The sequence below is a fragment of the Prionailurus bengalensis genome, chromosome A1, assembly GCF_016509475.1.
Source record: "Prionailurus bengalensis isolate Pbe53 chromosome A1, Fcat_Pben_1.1_paternal_pri, whole genome shotgun sequence".
NCBI classification, from domain to species: Eukaryota; Metazoa; Chordata; class Mammalia; order Carnivora; family Felidae; genus Prionailurus; species Prionailurus bengalensis.
Genome location: NC_057343.1, coordinates 164,984,984 through 165,008,504, shown reverse-complemented (window position 1 = coordinate 165,008,504; position 23,521 = coordinate 164,984,984). Strand labels below are relative to the sequence as shown.

General features: G+C 39.5%; 1 protein-coding gene and 1 non-coding gene across 2 annotated transcripts in view; one reads left to right on the top strand and one right to left on the bottom strand.

The window, feature by feature from the left end:
• Nucleotides 1-23,521, top strand: part of LOC122491806 — a 123,831-nt gene that overhangs the window by 55,206 nt on the left and 45,104 nt on the right. The window contains exon 8 of the mRNA XM_043595046.1: nucleotides 8,133-8,311. Within this exon, the coding sequence (XP_043450981.1) occupies nucleotides 8,133-8,311 (179 nt within the window). The remainder of the gene's footprint in view (nucleotides 1-8,132; nucleotides 8,312-23,521) is intronic.
• TRNAA-UGC lies at nucleotides 23,345-23,417 on the bottom strand. The gene has a single exon. It is a non-coding gene; the product is annotated as a tRNA-Ala (tRNA).

Here is a 23,521-nt window from a genome sequence, read left to right as displayed (position 1 = left end):
TCCACGCACATTTTGTGGAAAGGTTAATACCGTCTTCCACTCTGCAAAACAAGTTACTTTCTTGACACCATGTTACAAATCCTTATCTCCCCGTAGACCTAAAAATATATAACTGGTAAATGCTGTGTTCCATCAAGGGATTATTTGGTGAAGTGTCCTATTCCTGGCCTCCCAAAGGCTGCATACATATCTCTGTGTTCCTGAAATATATCCTCAGGCACTGAGCTATAAAAATTTGTACATTTTGTTTAGGCCACATGTGCTGTAAGTATAACTTGCTAAACAATAAATATTGTTTGTCCTTTCTCATGATGCCATCATGCTTGAGGGTTAGCAAGAGAGAGAGAGACTTAGTGTAGACCAGGATGAGAAAATCACTAACAAATTTTGTATCCTGAGTAGCTATTGTAGACCTTTTGGTGCAGAATTTAGCTGAATATGTGGCTTTTCTGTAGAACTTGTCATGTACCGGGTGCACCAGAAATCCAAGGACACTGTCAGTTAACATGTACACTACCTACTTGTAAGTCCTACCTAAATATTTATCCTACGTGCAGGAGATAAGAAATGAAGGTAATATGGTAACAATTATACTAATGAATTGGTGGTATCCCCCATAAGAATGGGATTTAGCTATTCCTAGGTTCTTTCTCACAAATAATTACTTCTCCAATTTTTTAGTTACAGAAAACCTGATGTTAGTAATATTTCCACTCTTAGGACTTCTTTTATTTTTCCCCAAGGAGCTTAACATTCTTGGTAACACTGAACCATTCAGCCTCACTCTATCAGTTAATGGAAGGCAGAAAACATCTCTAAAACTTAAATAGAGGATTTTCTCTTCTGTTTCCGAAAGATGATGAATTAACATTGATACTGGAAAAGAGCTACACTCAACACCCTAGTTTGTGCTGCTCCTGGCAGTTATTTGTAGCATGCCTTTATCTGCTGTTACAATCTGGGTTCTACCAGCTTGGCCTCCCTACCCCAAGAAGACTTTGACCCTCAGAAGCTCCTTGTATCTTTGCTAAACCTTCTCAAACACAACAGTGGAGATACCTCACAAGCAGGAAAGTGAGTTATAGATCTGAGACGCTACAGTAAGGACATTAAGAGACTTATAGGGAAACAAGTCCATTTCATACCTGTGTATGTTCAGGGAGATGGGAAGTGTGGCCAATAGTAGAAGAGAGCCAAGTGTCTCACGCAAAAGAATGCTGAAGGACATATTCTTAGAGCTTTTCTCTCCAGCTTGGTGCTCAGCAGCCAAAACCCAACTTAACCACCCTACCGAGAGCCAGACAAACAGTAGCACCTGTTCCTCATGGTCGGTGGGAAACATGTAGGTGGTCCTTGAGCCCAGCTGTATTACGGAGTTGATTGCTTCTTCCTCAGGCTGAATCTCTAAGACTAATTGATTATAACACAGCTCTTAATTGGGAAATAAAAAAAGATGCAAATAAACAAAATAGAGAATAAAAAAAAGAGAAAGGTAAAACTTCTAAATAATTAACAACTACTTTGAACAACTATATAACAATGTGAAAACTAGATAAATAAGAACATTTTCCAAAAGTATTTGAAGTGCCAAAATCAGTAAAAGAATAAATAGGAAATTTGTCTAGACTCTAATAAAGGTATTTATAGAGTAAAGAAAGAGACCATCTCACTTCTCCCCCATTTCCACCCCCAATTCATCCCCCATTTATAAGCACAAGATACCAGTCACTTTTATAGATGAAATGTATCCAACTTTCAAAGAACAAATAATTCCTATTCTGTAGAGTTTTCCAGAAACTAGGAAAGAGTGAAGGCTTCTCAGTTCGTCTTATTAGGCTACTCTAACCTTGATTCCAGAACAGGGTAAGTGTAGTATGAAAAATGAAAGAATATGTCCCTTTTACTTATGAGTGTATAGATGCACAAATCCTAAGAAAAAATAATAGATACCTGAATAAAAGTGTTTATTAAAATCGCATATAATACATCATAACAAAGTAGGGTTTATCCCTAAATAAGGATGGCTTTATAATATTTTAGTACAATTCGTCCCATTAATGGACCAAAGAAAAAAATTGCATGACTATCTCAACAGAACAAAAAATCATGTAATAAAGTTCAACAAATGTATATATATTTTAAATTCCCTGCATAGTAGGAAGAGAAGTTTCTTTTTACAACTTGATAAAGATTATCTACCAAAAACCTAATCATGAAAAGAGAAAAGTATAAAAGTATATATAAAACAACAAAACACTTAATAGAGAAACTTTAAAAATATTTCTTTTGAGATTGAGAAGAATAATGCCAATTTTAACAGCCTCTGTTCACCATGATATCTAAGGTTCTGACTTGTTCAATAACACAAGGAGAAATAAAGGTATATGGCCTGGAAGCAAAGAGATAACACTATTATTATTTACAGATTATATGATTATAACAAAATCAATAGACCAATGCTTAGAACTAATTAGAGAAAGATTGACCAAACCAAGGTCTCCTTATAAAAATCAGTAGTGTTCTTCTACACCACTAATAACTGAAAAGAAAAGAAAAGGAATCTAGTATATGTTTAATAACAGCAGCAACACTACAAGGTAGGAAAGAATTAATCCAACAAAGAACATGCAAGAGCTTCATGAAAAAATATTTACAACTCGACCAAAGTACATAAAAGGAGACTTAAATAACCGGAGATATATAGTATCCTCATGGATGGAAAAACTTTGTAAAGATCTTAATTCTCCCAAAATTAATCTAAATATTCAATAAATTTTCAATAAAATTTTATTAAAAATGTTTGAGTGGCTTTTCAAACTTATCCTTAAATATATGTAGAAAAATAAAAGTCTACAAATAGCTAGATCATTTATGAATAGGGCTAGCAAGGACAAAGGAACCTTTCATACCAAATATTAAGGTATATTGCAAAACCATAATAATAAGTAATAAAAAGGGTGGCATTCACAGAATGGAATGGATTGGAAAGCTCAGAAACACACTCAAGTACTTATTAAAATTGATATATGATAAAAGTAGCAGCACAATGAGAAGAGGATAAAATTTTTACTACATCATTTTTACAGAGAACCATAAATTGGATGGATTCATACCTTCATATATTATGCTTTATATTTTATACCATATATAAAGGTGGACTTCAGATGTATTAAAGACCTTGATTTTTAAGTTAGAAGCATAATGTCAATATAAGAAACTAGGAGAATAACTTTATTTGTGATCGGAGAAATGCAAATTAACAGCAAGGTGACACTTTACATCCACCAGATTAGGGGAATAAATAGAAATCAGATTATAGCCAGCTTTGGTAAAGAAATGAGGAAATGAGAATCTTCGTGTACTCTTGCTGAGCTACTGGCATCTCAGAGAGCAGTCTGGCAACATCTAGTGAAGTGCCTATAAATCCTTTGTCCTAGCAATTGCACTTCTGTGGCTATAAGCCCAAAGAAACTGCTGAGAGGACATATACAAGGACGTTCATTGCAGCATTCTGTGTGATAGAGAACAGTTAGAGGCAGTCTGAGTGACCATCACTAGGGCAATGGATAAAGAAACCAACAACACATGCATACTCTGCACCTCTGTGCCTCACTTTGAAACAATATACAAGATGTGCATTTGGCCAGCAACATGGGTAGATGCTAAAAAATGTGGTTTAGAGTGGGGGGGAAAAAGAGAGAAATAGAATGAGATCTTAGCATAACACCGTTTGTGTGAAATAAAAAGACACACACAAAGGAGTGTATCCACAGTCCTATATCAAACATGTTCTGTGAGTGCCTATTGTGAGGAGCAGAATGTGTGAGAAGAATTGGGAATGGAGGCAGAAAATAAAGTGAAACAAAACAAAAGGGGTCTGCACTCCAAAGACTATTGTGTGCAACAACCTGAGTGCTATGATGGGCTCAGCAGTCTGCACCCAAGTTCGTGAGCAACAGATGAAGACCTCCTAAATGGCACGCACCCACACACACTTTTAGTTCCATCTATGTTCTAAAATTTATAGGTGGTAATGATGAGGGAAGGCAAAAACAAAAAACAAAACAGGATTACAGAGAGGCAGTGGGGCTATGAGAAAAATATACATGACCATGAAACTAAAAAAAAAGGAAGAGAAAAGGAAAGAAATAATGGGAATAATTAAATTTTTATGTAGTGCTTTACATATTCAATTTTAGCAAGGCTGTTAATTGAGCAGGGTGTTTCTGGAATGTATAGAATTTAAAGCAAGCTCTTAGGGGGTTCTCTTTAGGACAGAAAAGTCACCAACTTGTTGAAGAAAGCAATAATCATGAAATAACAAATGGACCTTTTGTTAAATTTATATAATATATAGAGGTCTTGAAAAGTATATTTACATAGTGTCCAACAAAATAACAAACATGAGGTTGTTTAAAAATCTAAATGTTTCCTCTTGCCTCTTGTACCTGTTTGCATAAACTTCTTAAAAGTCTGATATCTTTTTTTTTACCTCTCTATATTTCTGTACAATTTCATTCCTATGTATTTTAAACTTTTGTAAAATCTTATTTTATTACAGGTTGCTACTTTGTTGATTTAGATTATCTAAACATCAAATCACTTTCCTCAAAACCTTAAATCTGAAATCTAACTGTATGTCAGACTCATGCAAGAACCTCTTTTAAAAACAGAATTCCTGGTGGTGGCCTGCATGTTTGTAATTTTAATCAGCTCTCCCTGATGATTCCCTCACAGCAAGCCCAGCATAGCACAGAGCTCAGCGTCTTGGAGGCATGGCCGGCCAAAAGTTTGCAACCATAAGATTAAAAGTCTATTTTGTTACCTTCCAGTACAGGCTTTATCATGTCTCCCCAGACTAGCATAGAAAAGGGATCTACCATATGTAACAAGATCAAGTTTTCAACAATTCTACTGAAATAATAGTCCCATTCAATAATACTAAATAATATATTAGTATATATTACATTGTATAATATAGAATAATATAATATAAAATTAAAATTATCAAATAATAATCCTATTCAGAAATACTAAACACACACACCTGTACAAATTACCTTACTTTTGCCAATGGGAAGACTAAAGCAGATTTTAAAAAAATGTTTGGAATCCCAAGGGGAATAACAATAGCTCCATGTGAATGTTTATTTCATTAGGTCCCCCATCCTTCTGGTTGGGGCTTTTGTAGGGCTAAGTGCTTGCAGACTAAAATAAGAGATTTAATCATCAAGGAAAAACCCGGAAAAGAAAGAGGAGAGGAAAACAATGAAGCTTTAATCAACCTGGAAGTCCTTTGGGGCCGTTCCGTTCCTTTGTCTCACCAAGAACAGCTTTAGTAAAAATAAGTACAGAAGTGCATTGGGATGTGGGACTTGGGCAGATGAACACAGTGCCAGCCCACTACGCAGCCCCGGGGACAGCGCACGTCTTGCACATTTCTCTTCGGCACCTGCAAGGGTGGTGGAGTTTGTCTGACAGCCGAGGTGCGACTCCGACACAGCTGAAGATTGGTGGCATAATAAGAAGACAGTGATCCAAAGAGAAAGTGTGAATTAGAAAAAGAAATCATTTTTCTCTCTCCTGTAGCTGTAAATAACCTCACCCACAACACCTTACTTCCCAAACTCTAGGCCCAAGTGCTAGGGAAGAAGAGTTTTGCCAGAGAGCTTCTCTTTGAAAGGGCGTCATCACCAAAGAGCTGTATTTGCTAAAGACATGGATTTCCAACCTTGTTCATCTGCACTTGACTCTTTCACTTCAGGCCATTTGTCTTCCCATGTCCCCCAAACAAGAAAGATTTCTGGGCTGTCCAGTAGAGGAAGGCAATGGCTGTGTGATTCCTTTCTCTAGGGTGGGGAGACACTTAGAGAAAGACATAAGCAAGGGGAAAAACTAACAATTTTGTTGTTGCAAAATATTGGGATGGAAAATGAAAGTATACAGGGGAAACTAAATCGTAGTCAAGGAAAGGAAGAAGCATAGTGGTTGGCGACAAAGACTGTGCTCCTGAGCAGGACCTCTCGGCAACCGAGAGTTGCCTGGCTACTTGCTACTGAAATTGTGGTCTGACATCAGCTGAGAACTTGTTACAAACACAGGATCTCAGGCCTCATCCCAGACCTAGTGAAGGAAGACGGCAATTTAACAAACCCACCTGGTGATTTGCATCTGCATGTAGGTTGAGAAGCACTAAACTAGGGCATCTCCATATTTTTAGCTCCCAGTAAATTAACAGATAAATAATAACAAAACCAGGAGGGTGTCACTGTTCGTACTTCACAATTAATTCCTTTAACACACATTCATGCACATGCACACACACACACACTGCAATGACTATATAAATAATCTATTTGGAGATAACATAAAAAATCTAAAGTCTTTCTGAGCATCAGACCCCCTGGCCCCTGATAGGACCTGCAAAGACTGTAAAACCACCATCACACAACAGCTGTTTGGAACTCGGCAACTCCCTGTGTGTCAGGATCATGTCCTCACTCCGAATGTAAAAAACTTTCCTTTAGTATGATGACACCACGTGGCAGCAGGACCATCTGTGTCCCTGCCCCAGAGAGAATTTTTTGGTGAACCAAGTTATGTTTATGGCCAGCTGAAGCTCAAGCTCAGCCTGCTCAGTGTCAGAGAAGCCCATACGCAGTGTGTGTAAGCAAGAGAAAAATGACCTCAAGGGGCAGGCGACTGCAGCACCACATAAATAGATTGGCAGACGTGTCAGCCATGCATATTAGTCCAGAGTGCAGTCCTTCGGGGACTAAAGTCCAAAGACAAAGACATTTGTGGGTTGCCGGTCAATCTGGAGCATTGCTTCTAATTTTTCTGGATGTGTTTTTGACAGGAGCTTAAGGGCAGTTCAATAAATTAAAATGCATTTACATGGCAATGAAGAATTAGCTTGACACACAGAGTTATTTAATTACCAAGGTGCTTTGCGTGCTGCTAAAGTTAAGACCATGTCAGCCTTTCTGGGACAAATCTTTATTTTCAGGGCCATGTGGCTCAGCCAGGAATGATCCCCTGGGTTGGAGCTTGTCATTTATATAAGAGGAGTCTCCTCACTGACCCCCATTTCCATAGACAGCTCTAAACAGATCGGTAATCTCAATGTCAGACATCACGATGAAGTCAGCGCTGCTAAGGCCAAATGTCCCCCTTCAGGGATGTGGCCTCCCTCTCGGAGGAATTGTAAATGAAGTCATACCCCATTTGCAGTCTTCAAAGCATGTCAGGGTTGCTGTCTGTTGGAGTGACATTCAGAGAATTTCTTGAGGCATCAAGAGGTAGGCATATGATGAAAGTCTGTTTCCATGCTGGCAACATCAAAGCACAATTGGTAAATGGTGACCTCATATTATTAGGTACAGGGACAAATTCCCCCAAGCTATGCACTGTACTGATCATATAGGAAACGGGGCACCACTGAGGTACAAGCCCCAAGGAAGTCACTCTGAGAAAGACGTACACGAAAGCTCAGAGTCAAACCCTCAGCACTAAGTTGGACAGAAAGAAAAAGGGATAAAAGCATGTGTGCCTCAGCTTTCCTAGAATTTCTGTCTACTTCCAAGTTCAAAGGTTTATAATTGATTTTGATCAGGAATAGGTGACGGATGTATTAGCGGTTTAGATCCTCCCTTTAGCTAACCCAGGTCAAGGAATAAAAGTAAGATAGAAAAGCCAAACATCACCTATATTCCGTTTTCAGATATAAATCAAAATATGTTAAAGATTTAGCTTGACATTATTATAGACAGTGAGAATGAACAGACTTGAGTCATCCGTGATGAGACCTGACAAGACCACATGGTTGAATACAAAGTGCTCTGCACTAAGAGCTGGCAATCCTGGGTCCCACATCTGATTGAACCCCTTATGACCTAATTATGGCCCTCAAAGAAGTCACTTTACCTCCCCTAGTTTCATTTTCGTCATCGCCATGAGGGATTGAATCACTAAGGAACTCTCTCATCCATTCCAATCGTAGGATTCTATTTCATTTATCCCATGTATGCAAACTGTAACCCCCTTTTCATCCATTCCTTCTGAAAAGTGACAGTCTTTTCTGTTGGTTTAAGATTTTCAGCCACTGCACTATCCCAAATTCGTTTCTCTAGGTCCAGATATCTTGACTCTGGTGGTGGGATCTGACATCAGTCGCTGTCCCAATACCCCTTGGCCCACCTGCCGCGGCTACTTACATAAAAGGACTCATTCCGGTTTTGTGAAGGGTTGGAGGAAGAGGTGGTTTGTGCTGAAGCATGATGGCTGCCTCCACTATTACAGACATAAGAAGGTAAATTTGCGGGGAGAGGTAAGGTTGGAGTGGGTGGGAACAAGAAACCCTGGGAAGTGCAGTCAGTCCATTACCAAAGTAGTGTCTTGTAAGGTACCACGTTGTAGGATTCTGGAAACAGTGTTCTCTCCTGTGGCTTTTAGAGTTTTCCTTCCTCAGAGGTACAGAGAATTGTAATTTATTTTCTCTGCTGCTGCATAAATCAAGGCTGGCATAAATTTCTATCTCGTTTATTCCTATTTTCAGATCCTCTGTGAAAATTTCCTTATCAAAGCCCACAAAATAAGAACCAAACTGCATACCTAGTACCCTAGAGAAATCAAAGTGGACTAAGGCAAAGTGCAGTAACATCTCGCTGGACCACAGAGCCTGCACACTGTTCCCTAGGTTACAGGGATTGACGTTAGCAAGGCTTCTGAAGCCTCCGAGAAGCTGCCTGGAATACCTTGTTTGATTTCCCAGATTTCAATAGACCTGAGATTTCTGACTATAGGTGGAGGTTGGATTCTTTGGGGGAATGTTCTCCAAATAGGCAGATGCATTCCTTCTCCCAGACTTTTCTCATTCTGCAGGTGTGGGATGGGGCCTGTGCCCGGGGATCTGGGGAAGGCACTTCAAGTGAACTACCAATCTGCAGGCCATGTCCTGTCAGCACAAGTGTTTTCTTAGCCCCTATGCAATATGGTGTTTAATTTGTTTATTTTTTACTTATTTTTGAGAGAGAGAGAGAGACAGAGACAGAGCATGAGTGGGGGAGGGGCAGAGAGAGAGGGAGACACAGAATTCAAAGCAGGCTTCAAGCTCTGAGCTGTAGCACAGAGCCCAATGCGGGGCTCAATCCCACAAACCACAAGATCATGACCTGAGCCGAAGTTGGACACTTAACTGACTGAGCCACCAAGGCGCCCCTAATTTGTTCAATCAGATGCAAACATCATAAAATTCAGAGATTTCTCACAGAAATCCTGATTTCCAACTTCTCTTGAAAAATTCCCTAGCGCACTTGTACCGCAATGTTTATAGCAGCACTCTCAACAATAGCCAAAGTATGGAAAGAGCCTAAATGTCCATCAACTGATGAATGGATAAAGAAATTGTGGTTTATATACACAATGAGTACTACGTGGCAATGAGAAAGAATGAAATATGGCCCTTTGTAGCAATGTGGATGGAACTGGAGAGTGTGATGCTAAGTGAAATAAGCCATACAGAGAAAGACAGACACACATGTTTTCACTCTTATGTGGATCCTGAGAAACTTAACAGGAACCCATGGGGGAGGGGAAGGAAAAAAAAAAGAGAGGTTAGAGTGGAAGAGAGCCAAAGCATAAGAGACTCTTAAAAACTGAGAACAAACTGAGGGTTGATGGGGGGTGGGAGGGATGGGAGGGTGGGTGGTGGGTATTGAGGAGGGCGCCTTTTGGGATGAGCACTGGGTGTTGTATGGAAACCAATTTGACAATAAATTTCATAAAAGAAAAAAATTCCCTAGCAACAGTTGGTGGGAGCTGACTAGCAGCTGCCTCTTCTAGGAACACATGGGCTGTCCAGTTCAACGACGAGCTCACTGTGTCCTACTGACTTCTACCCTGTTAGCTTCATTCAGAACCACATGTGTGAGCTACCTCTAATAAGTGTGAAAAACAGGAGTTTGGGTTGTTTCCCTTGTTTGACACAATCTTACTTTCTGAAATAAGGAAAGAAATATATATCAATTAAGAAATCAATACCCTTTGTAAAATGAGGAATGATTTTGCACATTGAATCATCGTGAAGAATCCCTTTTCCTAGCTTGTGAGTCACTTATTCGTGACATACACAAAGAGGTATCTGACTTTTGCAGAAATGTGAGCCATTGCCACTTTGAAAAAACTTTGTCTCCCTCCAGTGCAGGAAAATAGGATTCTCTGTAATCAAGATGAGAAATGATGAGCCAGCTTTGTTCTCTATATATTCTGATTATTAAAGTGAAATAGGCCAGAGGTTTCCAATGTGGGTATGCTTCAGAAGCCCCTGCAGAGTTTTCCAAAGTACATGTAAAAACCATCTCCTTCCCCCAAACCTCCTGAATGGGATCCTGGTAACCGTATGTTCTTTTCTAAGCTCTTTCAAGGTAATTCTCACAGAACTGATTTGTAACCTGGGTGAGTCCCAAGGCAAAGTGCATTCCCATCTACAGTCAGAAGACAAAAACAAAAACAATAATGCAAGTTTACCAGTTTTTCTTTAATGGGTTAGAGAGTTCTTTATCTTGAGATTGTATCTTTTCTACCCTTTGCTGATAATTTTTGTTTCCTTGTCACTATGTGACATAGTGACAAGACAACCTTAACTTTTCTTTAATGGCCTTCCTTAGCAAAACAAATACATAAAGCAACCTATGTCAAGTACCCCGGTCCCTGAACATTCTCATTATACAGCACTGAGCCCAACCATTCTCAACCACCTGATCCAATATTTTCCTTTGACCAGCATGCATAATAGCATTTATAGTAAAAAAAAATTTTAGGTTCCTCATTCTTGAAATTCAGAATGGTTCATGGGATCCAGTGTTTTAGGGCTGGATTTGCCAGGTGGCAATCTCGGGACTGCTGCTGCCTGCAGATGTTATGTTTGGCTTGCACGATGTTTTTATAAATTTTTTAATTAAATGCATTCAGGTGAAGCATGTGCTGTCCAATTTGCCATGATCCCTAGTACTCCTCATTTCCTTACACTGAGTCCAGTCATTTAAATTACCCAGTAGGCCCTCTAAGATTTTGAGTGTATGAATCCTGGGGTAGAATTTATGTGGAAAAATTAAAAGTGTGGTGGTATTGTGGTTAAAATTAAAATAGTTTTTTTTAACTGTTTCTAGTCCTCTTTGGGAAATAAATGTGGATCTTATAGTCACTTTGGATACAGAACATCATTGGCACAATAGGTTTTAATGTGGAGATAGAATATAAAAATAAGGCTTTATTATTATTTTTTTTTGATGAAGGACCAAAATCAGATCCCCTATGGAGCTACAAATTCCAGAATACATTATGTATGATCTTTAGAATAGACAGCAAGGACTGAGAAGAATTAAGGGGGCATAATAAGAACATGCCAGGATAAATTAGCAGAAAATGAACTCAGCCATACAGTATTCACTCAAGCAATAAATATTTATCAACTGCTTTTATGAGCCAGGCATTATGCTAAACTGTGGAAACATATATGAAAAAGAGCTGGTACCTGCCCTATTTGTGCTAATGGTTACATAGAGGAGACTGATATTAAGGAATACATTCATGGGGCACTTGGGTGACTCAGTCAATTAAGCATCTGACTTCAACTCAGGTCATGATCTCATGGTTTGTGGGTTCGAGCCCTGCGTCAGGCTGTGTGCTGACAGCTCAGAGCCTGGAGCCTGCTCCAGATTCTGGGTCTGCCTCTTTCTCTGCCCCTCCTCTGCTCACACTCTGTCTCTCTCTGCCTCTCAAAAATGAATAAACATTACAAATTTTTTTAAAAAATAATACATTCACAAAAAAATTTGCAATTCTGAATAGTGCTATAAGTAAAATTACAAGGTGAGAGAAGAGAAAGTAGCAGTCTGGATCCAACCAAGAGAGATCAACAGTGATTTAAATAAGTGAAATTTAATACAAAGTTACTAAACTATGATAAAATAATAACTATAGGCTATAAGAAAACTATATGGTATGGGGTGGGGGAGGGGGTCCCCAAGCAAGGACAAACTTAGAAGTAGTTAGAAGTAGGACCCCTCTCCAAGGCTGGGGATTCAGATCTCCTTGGGAAATGTAGTTGAATCCACTGAATCGCAGGGAAGCTCACTGGTTTGCTGGGCCATCCAGGGGCCTGCAGATTAAGTGTGCAATCACAGGGCAAACAGGAAGCAACACTTTGGATCACAGATGGGGCAGATGTACAGAAACAGGTAGCCTGTGCATGGCTAGGTAACGAGAGTGGGGATGCCAGTGTGGCAGGCGGCCTGGAGCACAAGGTGTCCTTGTAGGAAAGACTATTTCTGGAGGGTGGTGGTATGGGGAAAACTGCAGGAGACAAATGTAGGAAGAGGAGAAGTGAGCACATGGAATCAGGGTGCCAGCATGGCCAGGAGACCTGCAGCATAAGATGTCCATATGGAGAGGGTCACAGGAAGGTGACCACTAGGCCACACTGGAGCTGCAAGGTCTACAGGGACAGCATGTTGGGACAGAACACCCCCAGGTGTCCACATACCCACACTGCAGGACCCATCCTGAGCCACTGGCAAAGGCAGGAGCGCCCATGCTTCCTCCAGCAATGTGCCTCCAGCGCCCTCTACTGAAAAAGCTTAACACCACACTTACTGTAAGAGAACTGTAGAAAGGCATTCCATGCATTATTGCGGAGCCTATACTGAGAAGTAAATTCGGAGCTGAGAATCAATAAGTTCACAACTGGCACGAAAGTAAAATGGAGGGTCTAGGATAAATTTAAAAAAGGGGGAATAGGTAATAAATTCCTTCTTGAGGATATAACATTTTAGCTGAGGCCTGAAGGTTGAATACAAGTTAGCCAGACAGGAAGTTGGAATGAGCATTCTCCAGGCAGAAGAAACAACACGTGGGAAGTCCCTGAGCTGTAAAAAAGCTTGCCAAGTTTAGATATCTCCAAGAAAGCCCAGTGTGGTTAAAACAGAGTGCACAGAGGAGGGTGGGGAAGGTGGGGGGGGGGGGTCAGGTTGAAGAGTTAGGTAGGAGGTTGGTGATATGAGAGGTCTGAGTCAATGACAGGGATCTTTGGATGTTCTCCTAACTACAATGGAAAGCCACCAAAATATGTTAGGCAAAGGAATTCTCTAAAGATTATTCTGACTGTTACATGGAGAATAAATTGGAAGAGGATAAGAGTGGAATGGACATACCAATTAGTTAGCTAGTCCCATAGTCTAAGCAAGAAGAGATAGTGGCCTTGACCAGGGTGGGAATAATAAAACTAAGTGGACAGATCTCCACACATATTTAAAAGCTAAAATCAATAGGATTTGGCAATGAATTAAACGTGTCAGAGAAAGGGGATATAAGGGACATCCTTTGAAGGATGACTTCAAAGTTTTGGCAAAAGTAACTGGCTGGATAAGGAACCATTTACTGAAGAGGGAATAGGTTACAAGAGTACAGGTCAAAATGAGATTAGTAGTTCAACTTGAACTACTATGGTATATATAAAGAGAGAATTTATAACATTGTACATACTGCATATGTTATAGTATAGCATGTATATAGTACTTAAAGCCACATAAATTGATGAGATTGCCAAAGGAGACAATATAAAGTGAGATGAAAAGAGAGCCCTCAACTTAAATCCCAAGGGTGGACAGAGTAGCAGAAAATAGGAATGGAGCATCTGGGTGGCTCAGTCAGTTAAGCATCCAACTCTTGGTCTCAGCTCAGGTCATGATCCCACAGTTCGTGGACCGGAGCCTTGTGTCGGAGGCTCTGTGCTTGGGATTCTCTCCCTCTCTCTCTCTCTCTGCCCTGCTCCTCCCACCTCTCTCTCTCTCTTTCTCTCTCTCGCTCTCTCTCAAAATAAGTGAACTTAAAAAGGAGAGGGAAATATGGAGGGGGGTTGAGAGGGGTAGCCAGAGAGATATAAACAAAAAGTGTGTCATGAAACCACGATTTTTTAAAAAGTTTCAAAAAGGAGGGTTACCAGAGTCTCCCAGTGCTGCTGAAAGGCCATGCCATGATGAGTATTAGGAAGTATCATTGAATTTGGCATCATGCAAGTACTTGGAAGTTTTAGTAAGAGAAATCTAGCTTACACAGCGTGAAATAATTAATGTGCATTGAAAAAATGTAAACAGCATTTGTAGACCAGTCTTTTGAAAAGCTTGCCTATAACAGAGACTAGAGAAGTAGTGTGATAACTGAAAAGTATTTAGTTCATTTAGCGTGAATTTAATTACTTATATAATTGGGTTTACATCTACTTTTGTTATTTTTACTTTCCATTTGTCTCTCTATTCTGTTTCTTTTCCTTACCTTTCTTGCCTCCTTTCAATTAATTAGTTGTAAAATTCCATTTAACTTGGTAGTTATTAAGTCTTTTAAAAAAATTTTTTTTTCAACGTTTATTTTTTTGGGGACAGAGAGAGACAGAGCATGAACGGGGGAGGGGCAGAGAGAGAGGGACACACAGAATCGGAAACAGGCTCCAGGCTCTGAGCCATCAGCCCAGAGCCTGACGCGGGGCTCGAACTCACGGACCGCAAGATCGTGACCTGGTTGAAGTTGGACGCTTAACCAACTGCGCCACCCAGGCGCCCCGGTAGTTATTAAGTCTTTTATTACTCTTTTGTGATTATCAAAAATGTTACAACATGTGTTTAAACTTATTAGAATTGAATATAAATTTGTACACATACTATCTTATGGGCACAAATAATATGTTTGTGTTACCATGTATTTTAATTCTATACAGATTGCAAATCCTCTAAGATATTATTCTTTTAAACAACCAATATTCAAATATATATACATATATATGTGTATATACATATATATATATAGAGAGAGAGAGAGAGAGAGAGAGAATGAGAGAGAGGAAGCATGAGGAGGGAAGGGGCGAGAGAGAGAGAGAGAGAGAGAGGGAGAGGGGAGAGAGAGAGAGAGAGAGAGAGAGAATGAGAGAGAATGAGAGAGAATCCTAAGCAGGCTCCATGCTCAGCGAGAACCCCAACACAGGGCTTAATCCCACAACCCTGGGATCATGACCTGAACTGAAATCAAGAGTTGGACACTGAACTGACTGAGCCACCCAGGTGACCCAATATGTTTTTATATTTACCCACATATGTATCTTGTTCTATTGGTATTCATCTGTTTCTGCCACTTCAAGCATTTAACCTGGCAACATTTTCCTGAACTTCTCAAGAGAAAGCCAAAAGAACACTCTCCTTGTCTCATTGTGCTTTATTCTGTATATATTCTTTGGACATACTTGCAACTGTATAGTTTAATAGCAAATTAACCCCCAAAGATCTTAATTTTAATAATTATATTGTCAGTACTAGTTCCCATTTGATTTGTTTTCTGTAGTTTCCTGCATATGCTGAAATGCTTCAACTTGTTCTTTATTTTTGAACGTATTTATAAAACTTTTTTGTTGTTTTTATTTATTTTTGAGACAGAGAGAGAGACAGAGGGTGAGCGGGGGAGGGGCAGAGAGAAAGGGAGACAGAATCCAAAGCAGGCTCCAGGCTCTCAACTGTCAGCACAGAGCCTGACACAGGGCTCAAACTCAAGAACTGTGAGATCATGACCTGAGCCAAAGACGGATGTTCCACCGACTAAGCCACCCAGGTGCCCTTATTTTTTAACATATTAATCATAGTCATTCTAATGTCCACTCTTTATTAGGATCCCCTATAGGTCTGTTTCTGTCATCTGCTTAGAATGATAAGGCACTAGTTTCCGTTAGAATGATAAAGGTACTAACTAGTCCCAGATCATCTTAATCTAATCAGTGCTAAAATAATTGTAAGGCAGCTTTCAGTCCTTGTGAGGGTTGGCCTTTTTGCCATTCACCCTGACTCCCAGGGCCATTGTTTGGGGTACTAACTCAGAGCCTGATTTATCTGGACCACCTCCCTGATGGGGTCTGAACTCTATTAAGGCTATTGAAAATTCTTCTTAGCTTCTCAGCCTTTTCCGATGAAGTGACCCCAGTGTTGGGCTCATCTCCTGCTGGATTTTAACCCCATTATTCTTTGCTGTCTTACAAGCTCTCTGAAGTATTTGAAGAGGCATTTATAAATATACCTTGACTTTTCTATTTTTCTCAGTAATAGAGTGGCATTAATTAATTAGTCTGCCATTACCAAAACAATTCTAATGATAGCAGAAAAGGAAGTATGAGGGAAAAGTTGTCTTGTTTCTGTTTTTAAGGTACAAGGTACCAGTTTAAGTGTGAATGTTGCTGAGGGTAAAGTCAAACAGAAAGAAAAAAGTTGAAGATGTAGGTAAAAAGAAATAACTAATGGATATGTTTACCTTATAAGCCATCTATCTTAAAATTTGGGTGTATCTAGCTCAGAGGTACCAGAAGAGAAATTGAACTTTATGAAGGTTAAGACTGAATGTTCAGCCAGATTAAAAACAAAAGGAAGCATTTTCTGTCCATTATAGAAAACAAGCCAGCTTTTGTCTGTTCTATAAATCTGTGCATGCAAGAACCCAAATGTGGGTGTAGGGGGTGGGGGCTAGTGGGGACTGGAGACACTTCTCACACTGGGCTTTACAGTGTTATGCTTTAAATACTTGTCTCTATTTCGGGAGTTCTGATCGTCACAGCATATTTACTTTGCTATGTTGGAGGAGGAGCCCAAGGGACTGAATAACACACAATAGTGTGAGAGACTTCATTTTGAACAAAAAGTAAAATTTGGAGCATGAAATAAGATTAATTATTTTGTTATATGTTTTGAATCTCTTTTGTAAGTGAAACTTGCTAATCTTCGATTTCCTTTTATGAAAGGAAAGTGAACGATATTCCCTTCCAATGTTGCCAAAATGCTAACAATTCACTTGCAAAAGCTGTAAAGCTCTAAAAGTAAATGGAGACAGGGCAACATAGGATAGAGTGCAGGATTTGAAGGTGAATCTAGCTCTATAGCCTCCAATCTTAGAATAGTTTTTTTTTTTTTTAATTTTTTTTTCAACGTTTATTTATTTTTGGGACAGAGAGAGACAGAGCATGAACGGGGGAGGGGCAGAGAGAGAGGGAGACACAGAATCGGAAACAGGCTCCAGGCCCTGAGCCATCAACCCAGAGCCCGACGCGGGGCTCGAACTCACGGACCGCGAGATCGTGACCTGGCTGAAGTTGGACGCCTAACCGACTGCGCCACCCAGGCGCCCCAAATCTTAGAATAGTTTTTTATTATGACTTTTAGTAAACTAAGGGTTACCAAGAAATGGTTAAGTCTTGATATTTGCCCCAGAACTGATCCAAGAAGCAGAGGAAACCAGGCTCACAGAATTGGTTTGATTGAACAGTAGAAGGAAGCAATAGAGATGATTTCCGATGGCACCTTATGGTTTTGCTTGTTACCATAATGTTTCCATGCTTTTAGATGCCCAGGTAACCATATGAGGAAACAGGATATTGGAGGTCTGGGGAGAAATCTGGCTAGAGATTCAGTTGTGTTACTCATTTGAATATAGAATTGGCACCATATGCCATGAGATAACCTAGGAAGAATGGAGATTACAACAGAAGGAGCTTAGGTCAAAGCTATTGGGATGAGGACAGAGCCAGTCAGAAGTCTGGCTCAGGAATGAAGATCCAGTATTAGAGGTTGAACAGGAACAGACAATGAGACAAGAGAGGTCTTATGATCCCAAATGCCAGAGACAAATGTGTTTCTAAAAGGTAGGAGCAGTCAATGGAGTCAAATGCTGCTATGAAGTAATTTCCTTCTGGATACATACCTCTTAGTGGGAGAATGGACCTCCCTTGCTATGGCTGGCCATGTCTGCCTACATCTTTGATCTTACTTTTTCCTGATCTAAGGCAATTTGTCTCTGTCATCCTGAGGGGAAACTCCCTTAAATGCATATTTCTTGTAATATTCTCTCTTCTCCCCTTTTTAAGGCAAACTCTCAGAAAGAGTGATCTATTAACATCTTTTACTTTTTTTCTTAACCCACTGCAATCAGGTATCTGTTTCTGCTCACATGTGATTGTTGAAATTATAATCATGTCTAGATTATCCGGAAAAGAGTGTAGGATGGGAAAAGCAATGGGCCACTGACATTTCATGGGGCATGATGTCTACCTGATAAGGCTCTTATGTGGATTAAATTAAGTAACACTTGTAAACTAATAATTACAGGGTCTTATACATAGTTTCAAATACTAGATTCCATCTCCTTGATCCATTGTACCCTCTTCTAACTACCTGTGGTCACATAGTTCATAAGTGATTGCTGATTCAAACTGAGGTCTGCTTGGCTGAAAAGGCTGCCTGCCTGCAAACTACCTGCTCCTGGAAACCACAGTCCCTGTCCTAGTTCCCAGGTTCACACCTCCACACTGGACCTCACCCTGCTAATCTGCTTCTACCCCAGATATCAGCCTTCATTGGCTGCCACCCCACTTGTCCCGACACCCTGACTGTGTCAGCCCCCAGAGAAAGTTGCAGGATAAAAGGGAGGTTAAGGTAAGAACTATTAAGTAAGATGTGTGAGCATTATTTGCCAAGTTCACAGGAATGAAGCAAATAAATACCCAATGAGTGGAAGAATGCTTGTGGCATTCAGAAATCAGGGAATGAGTCAATATATGCATGTGATCAATATAATAGGGGCTCTGCAAATTTGCAGTAAGATTTCCAATAAGTTCATTTCTTAAGTTTCAATACCTTATGGAAACCCTAATTTGTAATTTAAGAGATGCCCAGTAGGTGGTGTGGCTTACTCACAGATGGTTTTTCAAAGCCAACCACGGATAGTATAGTTTGAATCATAAAATTCTTATTAATGCAGGAAGAGTTTGGAAACATAATTTAGACCATCTTCCTCCTTTTCCAAAATAGGAAAATGGGGATTAAAAAGTATATTTGTATTTGGTGAACTTAGTTTGTCCCTTTGGTAAATCTTTTCTTTTGGTAAAATCTTTTTTTAAATTTAAAAAAATTAAAAATTTACAACAGAAGATCCAGCACTTAAACCAGGTGGCTGATAGTCACCTGAAACTCTCCTATTTATACTAGATGCTAGCCTCCAACTTCGGGTAACTTCCCCTAGGAAAACCATGCAATCACTAAGCAGCTAAGACTGGGTTAGGAGTGTGTAAGAAAAGTTTTCTGCCGTGGGATGACCACATTCTTAGGATGGAACTGTATTGGAGCTATTTATACAGTATAAGAAGTCTCAATAAAAAGGGACATTTAAAATGCGAAGAAATGCACTCCTTCACCTTTCTGACTTTCTCCCACCACCTCCTGCTTTTTCCCCTACAACAAAATCCCACCTTCTAAGTGTTCCCCATTCAGGCTGTAAATTAGAAGAAAGCCAGTTTCCAAAAATGGCTTACTTCCCAGCCTACCTCAGAACCCAGAATTCCCAGAGATAAAGGCAAGGTCATCATGTCATGTCCACTTCTAAAAGACATTCCTGGGAGAAGTTCACATCCATTCCATTACTGGAAAAATGATTATTGAAAACTTATTATATGCCAGGGATAGAACTGTAAAAATAGTAGTCAACACCAACTATTCTCATGAAATTTTATCTTACTGTAGGAAGAGACAGAAAAGAAACAAGATAATTTCAGACACTGTTAAGTATTTGGATTTGAGAGTGGCTACAGGGAGGGATGGGATTAGGAGGCTATTTCTGAGGAATAGTCAAGAAAGTTTGTCCGAGAAGATGATATTTCAGAAATATAAAGTTTGTCCGAGAAGATGATATTTCAGATATAACAAAGATTCGGAGGAATGATTTCAGCAGAAGAAACAATTAGTGCAAAGACCTGAAGAGGGAGTATTAAGCTGTCTTCAATCATTGTATCCTTAAAAAGCATTAGGTAGTTCATCAGATTGCATCTTCAAACGTGCCACCTGATGAAAAGAAAGATATTGAAGGAACTAAAGTTTAAATCAGATAAAGGGGAAGCTGGAACGAGTCAGGTGTGTCCCTTTGCCTTAAAGCGTAGACGTCGGGGAGAAGGGAGGCCAGCAGTGTGACACTGGGCTGGGGCGGGGGGGTTCCAGAGAGAAGACATCACAAGAAAGCAGAAAAGATTTACCAAAGGGACAAACTAAGTTCACCAAATACAAACTGTATTTGGTACTTAAGAGGTACTTAAAAGTAGCTCTTAAAAGAGCTTTTAAAATAGCCTGCTTATTTCCATCTCAGTGGTTCTTAAAATGTAGTCTAAAAGTCACAAATTAGAGGGGTGCCTAAGTGGCTCAGGAGGAGCCTCCGACTTTGGCTCAGGTCTTGATCTCACAGCTTGTGAGTTCAAGCCTCACATTGGGCTCTGTGCTGGCAGCTCAGGGCCTGGAGCCTGCTTTGGATCCTGTGTCTCCCTCTCTCTCTGCCCCCCCCCCCCCCCCCGTGCTCTGTCTCTCTCTCAAAAATAAATAGAACAGTAAATTTAAAAAAAAAAAACAAAAAAAAACAAAAAAAACCCCACGGGGCTCCTAGGTGGCTCAGTTAGTTAAGCATCCGACTTCAGCTCAGGTCACGATCTCCCGGTTTGTGAGTTCCACCCCGCGTCAGGCTCTGTGCTGACAGCTCAGAGCCTGGAGCCTGCCTGGATTCTCTCTCTCTCTCTTTGCCCCTCTCTCACTCAAGCTCTGTCTCTCTCTCTCTCAAAAATAAATAAAACATTAAAAATTAAAGAAAAAAAGCTACAAATTTGAATCACCCAGGCATTGTCAGAGACCTCTGGGTATCATATCAGGTTTTTCAAATCTCAATTTATGGGATGGGAATTATAATAAATAATAGGTTTATTATAATCAGAAATTATAATAAATTATAGATTTATTATAAGTAGAATATGTATTACAATAAATAGACACAGACACACTGTGAATGTCACACACACTAAAGTTGAGAACTGATGCTCTGTAAAATTTGCATTTTACCAGAGATGCAGCTCCTCAAAGAGTATGGCCTTCTATTTCTGCTAGCACAGGCTCTGTTGTTCAAAGTAGGAAAAGGCTAAAACACCTCTGAGGAAAAAAGGGAAGATTAATGCATGATAAAAAAACAAAACAAAGCCAAACCTGCAAAACATTAGGAACTTTTAAAGAGATCTTTCTTTAATAGTTCCCTTTCTAAAAAACACATAGGTCTTTGGTAATGTGTGGGGTTTTTTATCTATAATATATAAAGGAGCCCTTTTCTTTCTAGATTTGAATAAACAAAGGACCTTAGGCTTTCCTCGAGGGTACAGTATTATTTTTCCTATGGATATTGTAATTTTGTGGGCAACATGTTCTCTCCCTACATCTCAAGAGCACTGAGTTCTCACCTCATCCAGCTCTTGGGGATGCATAAGAGAGAAAGTTCCATACATGAAATTGTGGGTTGGGAGGTTGTGACTTCAACTCCCACAGTAGACAACAATGACAACATGGCAAATGCTTTTGGAATGGTGAAGAAAATTAGTATGTTCCTCAATCCACTGGTATCTTTGTATTTGATTTAGAAAACTATCACCAAAAAAGGAAGAGTAAATTTGGACTTCTTACCCACCCACCTCCCATCTGTAATTAGGTACTGAGGTGTTTTGTTTTTTTGTTTTGTTTTTTTACTAACACTTCTAGTTACCCAACCCCAATAAACAAACAAAAAGAATAGGATTATATCTGATTGCCTGATACAGCCTGATACATTTAATGCTTGATTTCTTTCTTACTTTTTAGCATCAAAAATTTGAAGAGAAAGCATAGAACTTCTTTCTCCCATAGATTTTTCTGGTAGGCCATAGTGCCTAGCAGTAGCCACGGTTGTAGCAGTGGGGCTTTGGAAAGATGTTTCAAAAGCCTACAACCTTTGCTTAAAGACTCTTCAACCACTGTTCACATTCCAAATGCTTTAGGCAAAATGTCAGAGGCTTGATCAGGATGAAAATTATTTTATGGTTTCATAACACACTAATTTCCCTGGAATTGCCTTATCTCCTCACCTCAGTAAAATATCTGCTAAACCAGCAAAAGGAGAATCAGTCAATTAAAGTTTGTGTACTTGTTCTTCACAAGGAATTCTTAGGATACAAGTTTAAGAATGGACAATTAAGGCAAATTATTCATGAGGTACATAGGCCATTTGCATCTTTCCCTTTGGGATACATTTGTCATCGTCATTTACATGGAAGGTATTTGCTTGCAGATCTGCCCTTTTGCCTCAGAACTAGGATAATGTTTCCATTTCAACTGAGTCATCCTTGTCCTAAATATTGCATAGTGGCACAGACTGACATCTGCTGTTTCCTTGGGCCAAACACAATGATGAGGCAAACAAGGCTATGGTCCCCAAATCTCTTGTTGTGTGCCATTTTGTGTGGTGGTCAGATGTGTTTGTATATTGCAAGGAATTATAATATTGAATTAGTTGCATAAAATCCTCCCAAGAAAATTTTTTTTCCTGCCCAAGACATTTTAAAATAAAAGGCTTGCAAATGGAGTACCTGCTCTAGCTATGAAAAATGTGTTCTGAAAGCACAGAGGGAACATTTGCAACTTGAAACTTTTCATCAGAAATTGAGAGAACTCAAGGTCAGTTTAATATTAATTCCCACCCAGCTCTTTCATCTAACAGATATCAAGTTGCATTTGAATCTGGTAAAGAGATATAAATTTAGGTCAGTTTAGCCTTCACAGGACAAATTCCTTGAGAAATATTCTGTATCTGTCTATTCAGTCTTGAGTATCATTAGGTTATTTTAAGGTGAAAATGACCAAAACTTACCTTTTTTCATAGAAAGGGAAATTCATTTCTGGTAAGTTGAAATTGCCTTTGAATAATTTATAGGGAACAGAGAATTCATCAGATCTCATATCATCAGCAGCCATGAGATTGCCTTGTTCTGTAATGGGTGCTATGGGAACTGGAAAGCTGGAGTTGGTTAGCATAATTTCTAACCAGAATCTCATACAGGTTAAAGGGAGGCAACATTTAAGAAATGGAAAGTCTGAGTCAAAACTATGTAAAAAGGAACCTTAAAAAAAAAACAGCCTCAGTATAAAGGATATTCTCTAGACCTCCTACCCCAATGCTGATATTCACTCTACCATAGTTCTCAGACAATATGCAGGGCCTTGTCTCATAATATCACCACCCTCTTCTCCTTTTCATTAGGTGAGGAGGTGATAATAATAGAAACAACAAGATAAAGTAATATAGCCAAATAAAATGAAAACAGTTTAACCTGAACAAAGCGAGAAAAGACCTCCAATTCATTGCTGATTAGCTGCTTATTCTTCTATTCAAATATTAGAATTCTCTCTCCCACTCTTTTCTTTTTAAGTAAACTCTATACCCAAGGTGGGGCTTGAACCCATGACCCCGAGATTGCAAGTCACATGCTCTACCAACTGAGCCAGCCAGGTTTCCCTCTCCTACTCTTTCAAACCTGCTGCTGAAGGAACTACCTTGAATTCTTTTTAAAATTTAGAAATTTATCCTCTTGGGACTTCCTCTAGATCCCATGTAT